At 38.3% G+C, this 10,832-nt stretch overlaps 1 protein-coding gene across 1 annotated transcript; it reads left to right on the forward strand.

Moving 5' to 3' along the window:
- The first annotated feature begins 734 nt into the window (after positions 1–734).
- Positions 735–3,768, forward strand: LOC131438243 (mutS protein homolog 4-like). The gene is made up of 6 exons (XM_058608117.1): positions 735–847; positions 907–1,111; positions 1,167–1,763; positions 1,823–2,132; positions 2,195–2,649; positions 2,713–3,768. Exons 1-6 carry the CDS (start codon positions 735–737, stop codon positions 3,766–3,768), a joined length of 2,736 nt encoding a protein of 911 aa, XP_058464100.1.
- The last annotated feature ends 7,064 nt before the right edge of the window (positions 3,769–10,832 follow it).

Consider the following 10,832-nt stretch of genomic DNA (forward strand, 5'->3'; position numbering starts at 1 on the left):
TAATCCATTAATAACATATAACTAAGTAAAAATCAAATTCATTATTCAATTACAAGAGCCAAAATTAGACCTACAACGCGTGATTTGACATACACGCGCTTTGAAAAAAAACATCGAAATTACGCCCATGCGTTGTTCGATATTTTGAAAGAACAAGCCTACCCACTTAGAAAAAAACGTTCAACGGTGGTCCTTCATTGGTCCAATACGTTGGATCATTGGTCCAATGAAAGTCCAATCAATCGTTCAACGGGAGGCCAACACGGGACCTTCGTTTGCCGATTTTGAAACAGACCCGTTCGTTCAACAAACCCGGCAAACAGAGGTCCATTGTTGAGCCACTTTTAATATAAGGAATTGGAGCCCCGTGTGACTAGTTTTACTGCAGAATTTCTAAAGTTTTTTCCACTTATTTGTTTAAACTAACAATACATACCTGCACAACACTTTTACTTCACGTAGAATAACAACAAATTTTCTTTCTATGTATAGGTAACACTTAATTTTCACACTATTTTTGTAAAAGAAAAAACAACAACAAACCGTTCCAGCAAATTGAACAAATATTTCGTGCAATATGTCGTTCAACAAGCGCTCAAAAACCAACAAAATTGAACGGCCTGCTGAGAGGGGGTATTCATCCAACCGGTCTGTCAATTTCTATTTGAAGTTGACGCGTTTCTTCACCACGTGAGTAGGTTTTTTTTCTACCACGTGCTTTAAGAAGAGCAAAAATGAATTTTATGAAGAATCGTATCCGTAGAAAAACGGACATATTCCGTAAACCACAGATTTTCCGTCACATTGATCTTGACCGCCCAGGTTCCAGTCGTGGGAACACGAGAAGGTAATGTATGGTTTAGTTAGTATTTTGAGGCAGTGTTTTAAACATTTCGTATCCAAAAGCATTCATAGCTCTATGAACAAAACATTGGCGGCCAATGAACCGTACGTGGTGTGTGCCATCGCTGAGGGTCGTGGCCATGCCACGCTTGAGATCGGCATAAGCGCAGTAGACATATCGGCCCCGGTACTGCAAATGACCCAGTTTAGCGACAATTTCTGGTATTCCAATGCTTTAACCTTGCTTCAAGCTTTTGATCCTGTCGTGGTAAAATATTCCTTGTTTTAATGATATTAATGGCAGGCTAATTTGTCTTGGAAAGATCTTTTTCAGTGATCATTCGTTGGATTGTCAGGCATCAACATTGTCGAGCGTGATTCAGCAAATTCTCCCGGACGTTCGAACTGTTGGTCTACCAAGAAATTTTTTCAACGATTTCAATGCTCAAAAGTATATGGATAAATTGTGTAGTTTAAGCTATCAAACGGTAAAACATTGTATAGTATCCAAGTACTATGGATTGGCTGCTGTTGGGGCAATTTTGCGATATTGTTTCGAAAGTGATTTGCTAAGAATCGCTCCTAGATCACTTCAGTTTCGATATTTGGATAAGAGATGCACTCTGGCGATAGACGTGGAGTGCGTTCGTCATCTGGAGCTGATTTGTTCTCTCAAGGATACTACTGATGAATGTTCATTGTATAAGCTTGTGAATCACTGCATTACGGGAATCGGGAAGCGGCATCTACGGGCGAGCTTGTTGGAGCCTAGTAGCAATCGGGACACTTTGGAGGCTAGACTCAACAGTGTTGAAGAATTACTTGCAAAGAGGGATATATTATGTGGAATTCAGGGTATTTTACGGAACTTGGTGGACATTGGTGGCCTGATGAAACTGTGCGTGGATGTAGACAATTTGGTACGGGTGCTGGTAGTATTTTAACGGTACAGTCAAATTTTAAAAATTGTTGATTTCAGAAAACTACCAAACAAAAAACAATTCATGTATTGAACCAAGTCTGCATTCTTCGGAATGTATTGCTTTGTGTTCCGGACATTGCAGTCCTGCTGCAACAGGCCGCATCCTCTACATTCACCGACATTAGGCAATCATTGAAAAATCAAACTTATAAAATATTACTCGACAAGATTTGCATCGTTCTGTATTCGGGTTACGATGGTTTTCAAATGACCGACTATCACAGGGTCTTTCTGGTTAAACCGGGTGTCTCTTCCTCTCTGGACCTAGTTCGTGGAATGTATTCCAAAGTAATTGATGATATAAGAGGTATTTTCCTTTTGCTTACCTTTAACAAATCGAACACATTCATGTACGCTTGCATTCGTTAGAACACGTAGCCGAACTAGCACAGGAGCATCGCATATTGTTAAAAATGTGTTTCACGAAGGCGCTTGGGTTTCACATGCAGTTGAATATGAAAGATCTCGGATCTAGTATACCTCACAATTTCAAGATAGTGAACCGATCGGGACAGAGGCTCAGTTTGACCACAGGTCAACTTCATGCTTTGAACGAAAGAATATACGCAATTGTTCACGAAATTGAGAAAGTCAACTATGCCACGATTGAAAAATTGATCGATGATATTCGGGCAGATGTGGACTCTGTCTACATATTGGTAGCGCACATCACCAACCTAGACATACTGCAATCTTTAACCATGGTCAGTCAGGACAAGGATTATTGTCGGCCGAGTTTTGGAAGATCTACCAAAGTTGTTGCAGCACGTCATCCGTTGCTAGAGTCGTACGGGAAAAGCGAGAAAATGGTTGAAAACAATATCGTGAGTTGATTTCGATCAGTAACTAACAGTAACAACACTAGGAAAACTTTTTTCGATTCATAGATTGCAACCCCCGAATACAACGTATTTATAGTTACCGGTCCAAATATGAGTGGAAAGACTGTCTATTTGAAAACAATCTGCCTTCTGCAGATCATGGCTCAACTTGGTTGCTTTGTTCCGGCAAGCAAAGCCGAGTTTCGGATAGCAGATAGCTTAATGGCAATATTCGGGTCGGCAGAAAATGTTGAACAGGAGTTGTCAAATTCATCCCGTATGTTGCGAAAATTTAAAATCATAACCCACAGTTTGACTGTGAATAGTCTTGTCATAGTTGATGAACTTTTTGGAGATACTCAGTGTCCTGATGTTGGAAGTTCCCGTTGGAAACTTCTGGAACGCATTGTCAAATTTATCAATTTTCAGGATGGTGCAGCGTGTGAAAGTCTTGCTGCCATTGGACGACCGTTTGTTTATCTCACCACACATTGTCATGCCATGCTGCGTCCATTGGAGCAGTTCAATAACGTTTCGCGGCTTTGTCTGCAAACGGAAACCCTCAACGTAGGCGGTATTGATCGACTTCGCTACAAATACACCGTTGCTGAGGGTAAAACCAAAACGAAGAATTACGGTATTTCGCTGGCCAGAGGTGTAGGCATGCCGGAAAGTGTGATCAAGCGTGCTGCAGAAATCAATGATCAGTTGAGAAGTAGTTCGACTGACGGACCATTTGCTCATGATACAAACTCTTTCAGTGAAACAATATCTACATACACCAACAATCGTCAAATTGACAAGCAATTGTACAATTTGTATGCTCAAGTTGCCTCAATGATTTCGGAATCGGATGAACCAGATTACAGAAGACTCGGAGAACAGCTGAACTGTTTGCTGTCGGAAATTAGTGCAACACTTCCAAACCAGGTTATTGAAAATCTGAAAGCAACTCCTCTGAATGTACTACTTCAGGAGAGGAAACAAAGCACACCTAGTAATTTCATTGGGTCTAGCAACATTGAGTCCTTAGTGGATGATCCTATCAATGCTTCATTTACGACAAGTTATGAACAGTTTAAATTTGATGAAACTAGCGATTATGAGTTCGAATTGTTTTAGATATCTAGATGTTGTGTATTTTAAAATAAATACTTTAATCAATCTGATACGGAAAATAAAATCACGTTAATTTCGACACATTACCTTCTGGTCAAATGAAATACATTCTGTTCTTCCATGTATTAGTCAATCATAGCCGTAATGTTTTTTTGTTAAGTTTAATTCCAATTTGTTGAAATATATCCGTTTGGCCCTTTTCATATAAAAAAATATGGTATCACAGTGAAAACCGAAGCTTGGTGGGCCGAGTGTCATATATCAGTTCATCAAGATCACGAAATGTCTGTATGTGTGTACATGAAAACTATGCACTTGATATTCTCGAAGATGGCTGAACCGCTTTTTATAAATTTAGATTCAAATTAACATCCCGGATTATGTCTACCGAATGTGCAAACTTGCATTCTGTAATTCGATCGAGTAATACTTTTGTAAGGAAAACTCGAAGTTGATGGCCAAACAATTTGATTACCGATATATCGGTTCCCAGTTCCCGGTTCTGCAAGTACCGAAAATAGTGAACTAAAACTTTAAAACGGAACTCACTACATTTTCACAAACTTACCAAACTGCTACTGCTGCTATTGAAATTTATCCGGATCCGGCAATCTTAGAGGATGAAGTACGTTACAAATTACAAATCGTCATTTAGAGCGAAGATGCCAAGTACGGAAAAAAATGTTTTAAATTTTGGTCAGAACTGGTTACAAATTGTTGTTAGCTGCTGTATCGGTTCCCAATTCCTGGCTCTAGAAGTACTGGAAGTAATGACTAAAAACCAAATAGAACTGACTTCATTTGTTTTATTCCTGATTCAAAGAAAAGTTCCCTTGATAATATTCATGAAAATTTGAGTAATATGCGAAATACATCATCACACCCTCAGGTAAATTAAAATAGGTTTTTGAACTTAAGTTTCGATTAATCTACTCAATCATATCTGAAAATCAATATTAGCTGGGACACTTTTGGCTACTATTTTTGGAATTTTTACGGTTTTTACTCAATTTAGCGTCATAATTTATCCAATCTCACTCATAGACAAGTAACTTTGAAACTGAAACTTAGATCTACCCAATACCAATTCAGTAGACAAAATTTTATTTGAGTCTAAGTTTGTTAGAATTGATTCAGTCATATCAGAAAAAATAGTGAGAATTTTTGTAGTCCACGTAGACATCATATTAATATATGCACCTCTCACATTTCACGAACAAATCATACGCAGCATCCTTTTTGCGAGCATGGCGTCCTCAGGCGAGTCCGTATCAAATCTTGTACATAAAAGTAGGTGAGAGAAATGTTAAATTCGTGCGCGTGAAGATAGCAACACTGCGCACTCATACAATCACTCAAAATAATAATCATATTATAGTTACGTGAAAGGTTAACAGATCGGCTGAAAAGTTCGTATCGTTTCTATGAGAGGGCGCCACTAGAATTAAATCCATACCATTTTCAGTTAGTACCAACCTTCAAAAAATACGTGCATAAATTTGACAGCTGTCTGTTTATTAGTTTGTGAGATATTGCATTTTGTGTTAAGCTACTTTTGTTATTGTGAAAAAAATGGAAAAAAAGAAATTTCGTGTGTTGATGAAAAAAAGTGCCGCCGATACCAAAAAATGGTTTGATGAGTGTTATCCAGACTCTGCACCGGGCGAAGCAACAATTCGTAAGTGGTTTGCAAAATTTCGTACTGGTCATATGAGCACCGAAGACGATGAACGCAGTGGACGTCCAAAAGAGGCTGTTACCGATGAAAACGTGAAAAAAATCCACAAAATGATTTTCAATGACCGTAAAGTGAACTTGATCGAGATAGCTGACACCCTAAAGATATCAAAGGAACGTGTTGGACATATTATTCACGAATATTTGGATATGAGAAAGCTTTGTGCAAAATGGGTGCCGCGTGAGCTCACAATCGATAAAAAATAACAACGAATTGATGATTCTGAGCAGTGTTTGGAGCTGTTATATCGAAATAAAACCGATTTTTTTCGTCGATATATAACAATGAACGAAACATGGCTCCATCACTTCACTCCGAAGTCCAATCGACAGTCAGTTGAGTGGACTGCACGCGATGAACCGAACCCAAAGCGTGGAAAGACTCAACAATCGGCCGGTAAGGTTATGGCGTCTGTATTTTGGGATTCGCATGGTATAATTTTCATCGACTACCTTTTAAAGGGAAAAACCAACAACAGTGACTATTATATAGCGTTATTAGAGCGTTTGAAGGACGAAATTTCAAAAAACGGCCTCATTTGAAGAAGAAAAAAGTTTTGTTTCATCAAGACAATGCACTGTGTCACAAGTCGATGAAAACCATGCAGAAATTCAACGAATTGGGCTTCGAATTGCTCCCTCATCCACCGTATTCTCCAGATTTGGCCTCCAGTGACTTTTTCCTGTTCTCAGACCTCAAGAGAATGCTCGCTGGTAAAAAATTTAGAAGCAATGAAGAGGTAATCGCTGAAACTGAGGCCTATTTTGAGGCAAAGGACAAATCGTACTACAATAATGGTATCGAAAAGTTGGAAGATCGCTTTAATCGCTGTATCGCCTCTGATGGCAATTATGTTGAATAATAAAAACGAATTTTGGCAAAAAAATGTGTGTTTCTATTAAACGATACGAACTTTTCAACCGAACTGTTATGTGAATATTTTCCACCCTACTTTCCACGTAGGTTTTAATGGACTGGCATTTAAAAGCTGTTTAATGCATAATCCAGTAAAAGTTACGTGTTTCATAGGTAAAATGTAATGTATTGTTCATATCACATTTACCTATCAGTTCATATCAAATTTGGATACCAGGGAATTACTATTTTATATATTGGTTGAAGTCATAAGGGAGATTTCAGATTTTTATACAAATCTATGAAATGAAAATGCCATGAAATATAAAACATTTATTTCAGAAAATTATCATATAATTCCAATGGCTTATAAAGCAACTAATAACGTCGTGGTATCTCAAATCGACAAGCCTTCAGAAATCGTTTTTGTTGTCACTGCCATCCAACCGAAGCCGAAGTCGAGATCCAAGAACTGACACAACACTATATCGATGCAGGTTGAAGTCGCATTACATGGTTCCAGTGTCTCTAGCTTCATACCGACGACCTGTTTGAAGCATTCGGCAGGAGCGGGTAAACTTCCGGACTCACGCAGGCACTCGGTCCAGTTGAACACATGGAAACTTTCAAACTGAATAGTCCGGTCGATGGGGTAAAAAATTATAATTAAATAACTTTTCTCGCAAATATTTACACTACTTACACTTCGAGGGCCACTGCTCGCAATTTTCAAATCGATTTTTTCACACTGGAAATTCACGTAGATTGTTTGACGTTTGGTCAATTCACGTAAACCTTATGTGATGACTCTATACGTTTTAGGGGATGTTCATATAACATTCATTTTCGTCACGTAAAATATTCAATTTGACATTTGAAACCATTTTACGTGATTTTTCAAGTGAATCGAACGTGAATTTTTATTTGAGTGATTGACATGATATAAAGATTGATTTCGCTCCAAGCTGATAGAGTCTGGTACCCTATGAAATTTATTAATATGATGTCGGATGGAAGTGTCCGGACCAGTGCGGTAAAATTTCATTTTCAATCGAATAATATAAGATGAAAATGAAATTTATGGCCGCTAACCGTCAGCATATCCCTACTAATTCATTTGACTTTTGCTGCCATTTTCAAGTGAAGTTCCCGGAATTCATCGTCAGTTGATTAATCGTACCTAGTCATTTGAAGTTTTGCTTGCTCAGTTTCGAGTGCCAAGTAGTGTAGCTCCTTCATTGCCGTCGCTCTTGGTAGTAAGCAAGTTTGATCGAATAGAATTATAAATGGAGTAAAGTATTAAAAATGAAAACTGAAGGAGGAAACAATTAATTTATGTGTATTCTGTGATTGATATTTCAGCTATCTGGTTTGTCTTTCATCTATTATCTTGAACCATTTCGAATGTTCACATGAACCTCATTTGAAGGCCGCTCTCACACTATTGAAAGAAATATTTTGTCACTTCGAAAGATCAACTGACGGTGGTTAAGCTGAGCCTCGATTGAAGAGAAACGAGTGATGAACTGAATGCTACCCGTTCGGGCCGTCAGCAAACATTGTGTGTATCAGAATGATTTGGAAAAGTCTCAGAAGAAGAAGATCGACAAATGACACTCTGTTTTGGCGGAATTTGACATCGTGCCATGGGCAATTTGTTCGCGAAAGATTCAAAAGAACTAGTTCCTCTAGAAGAAAGAGTAAATTAGAATTCTTTATTAAAGAATTATAATTCTCTTCTTCTCGAAAGAAATTGAATTCTTTGAGAGGGTGTACATATTGATGGCGTATTTTGGAACGGTTACAGGTTTTAGGAATATGGTATAAGTTGTATACGTTCGCTATCTTCATAAAAGTATACAAAAAGTATGACAATTAATACAAATACATACCAAAAAGTAGTCATTATTGTTGAATGTACTTTATGGCTCACATATTACTTTCGGGGGAACATTTGAAGGAAGGGGTCTTGAAAATTACGAGGATTTTAAGATAGGCTGTATGGAAGTGTGTAAGAAAGATTGCGATAATGTTGCACAAGTTTTGAAGTGTGGTATTAAGTCCAAGGTACAGGTATTTTGTTTAAGAGAGGAGGTCGAAGAAACCAACTTTGCCAAAACATAGCTAATAATTAGAAGCAATGCGATGGAGATTTTGAACCAATTGACATGAGTGGACTTCCAGCACTGCTTCAACCAATGGTGGATTCGTAGGGAGCGATGTAAAGTTTGTCAAGAGGAGTACATTGAAGGTCTACTGTAGTTTTTGAAGTAAAATAAACGTTATAAAATCGGTTCGATTATTTAACACCTTGAAGTGCAGGGATTCGAAAAGTGCAGATGCAAAGTGTAATCAAGTTCAGTGAACTGTATTCATTTTTCAAATCGCATAAAATGTTATGACTTCAACAAAGGCTAAGATATAACCGAATAGATAAGTATATATCTAGCATAAATAACAATTCCGCGCAAATACCTGTTAATCAAATCGTCAATGTTAATGTTAATTGATGAAATAGTGTCAACTTAACAGTTCGGCTGAAAAGTTCAGCTGACTGTCGATTGGACTCCGGAGTGAAGTGATGGAGCCATGTTTCGTCCATTGTTATATATCGACGAAAAAAATCGGTTTTATTTCGATATAACTCCAAACATTGCTCAGAATCATCAATTCGTTGTTGCTTTTGATCTATTGTGAGCTCACGCGGCACCCATTTTGCACAAAGCTTTCTCATTTCCAAATATTCGTGAATAATATGTCCAACACGTTCCTTTGATATCTTTAGGGTGTCAGCTATCTCGATCAACTTCACTTTACGGTCATTGAAAATCATTTTGTGGATTTTTTTTCACGTTTTCATCGGTAACAGCCTCTTTTGGACGTCCACTGCGTTCATCGTCTTCGGTGCTCATATGACCAGTACGAAATTTAGCAAACCACTTACGAATTGTTGCTTCGCCCGGTGCAGAGGCTGGATAACACTCATCAAGCCATTTTTTGGTATCGGCGGCACTTTTTTTCATCAAAAAGTAGTGTTTCATTAACACACGAAATGCCATTTTTTCCCATTTTTTTCACAATAACAAAAGTAGCTTCACTCAAAATGCAATATTTCACAAACTAATAATCAGACAGCTGTCAAATTTATACACGTATCTTTTGAAGGTTGGTACTAACTGAAAATGGTATGGATTTAATTCTAGTGGCGCCCTCTCATAGAAACGATACGAACTTTTCAACTCATTCATATTGACAGATATATTGAAAAATTGCTCGACTGGTATAATTGCTCCTCTTTGTCGACTATTTCGGATGTCACTCTCTAAAGAAGTTTTTTCCAACTTATGGAAATCTTCTTTTATGTTTCCAGTGTATAGGAAAGGGGACAAAAAAGACGTGAACAATTACCGTGGCATCACACCGCTTAGTGCAGTTCCTAAACTGTTTGAAAAGGTTATTCTGACACCGATTTTCAACCACTGCAAGCAATGTATTGTCGACACTCAACATGGCTTTCATGTGCTACGTGACTGATGGTATGTCAAAAAGTTTACAAACAGACGCTATTTACAACGATCTTTCTTCTGCCTTTGATATAATAAACTACAATATAACAATTGCTAAATTGAAAAGACTTGGATTCGGCTCTAACATCCTTCGAAGGCTGCAGTCATATCTTATAGATCGTCGTTTAGCAGTGAACATCGGCGATCACGTTTCCAATGAGTTTATCGCTTCGTCCGAAATTCCGCAGAGTAGCCATCTCGGGCCTTTAATATGTTTACTGTATTTCAACTACGTCAACTTTATTCTAGAGAGCCCTCGTTTATCGTTTGCCGATGACGTTAAGATCTACTATTACATTCGAAGCCCAGTAGATGCAGGTTTTCTTCAACGACAGTTGTTGAGCTTCGCCGAGTGGTGTAAAGTAAACCGTATGAAATTGAATCCTGCCAAATGCTCGACCATCACGTTCTCGAAGAAGAAAGAGCCATTTCATTTTGATTACTTTCTGGAAGGATCCCCGATAGTCAGAACGACGTGTGTTAAAGACCTTGGTGTCTTTCTCGATGAGCAACTAACATTCAAGCAACACATCAGCTATCTCGTTTCTAAAGCTTCTCGCTACCTAGCATTTGTAATGAGGATGACTAAACATTTTACAGACGTGTACTGTTTAAAATCTCTGTTTTGTTCACTTGTACTGGAGTACTGATCGGTCGTTTGGAACCCTCACTACATAAACGGAGCTCTTAGAATCGAATCGATACAACGCCGATTCATTCGCTTCGCTCTACGGCGCTTACCGTGGAACAATCCTCACCAACTACCAAGCTACGAAAGTCGCGGGTTATTAATCGGTCTCGATACACTACAAGTTCGTCGAAATGTTGCACTTGCTTCATTGATAGCAAATGTTTTGACCGATACAATTGACTGCCCTGCTTTGCTCCGCGAAATTAATACCAACGTC

This window comes from Malaya genurostris, chromosome 3 (genome assembly GCF_030247185.1).
Source record: "Malaya genurostris strain Urasoe2022 chromosome 3, Malgen_1.1, whole genome shotgun sequence".
Taxonomy (NCBI): domain Eukaryota; kingdom Metazoa; phylum Arthropoda; class Insecta; order Diptera; family Culicidae; genus Malaya; species Malaya genurostris.

What these genes read in the sequence shown, in the direction of transcription:
- LOC131438243 (XM_058608117.1), top strand. Translation starts at nt 735, where the DNA reads ATGAATTTTATGAAGAATCGTATCCGTAGAAAAACGGACATATTCCGT. An exon ending in AGTCGTGGGAACACGAGAAG is followed by an intron (nt 848 to 906) that starts GTAATGTATGGT and finishes CGTATCCAAAAG; the next exon opens with CATTCATAGCTCTATGAACA. An exon ending in AAATGGTTGAAAACAATATC is followed by an intron (nt 2,650 to 2,712) that starts GTGAGTTGATTT and finishes TTCGATTCATAG; the next exon opens with ATTGCAACCCCCGAATACAA.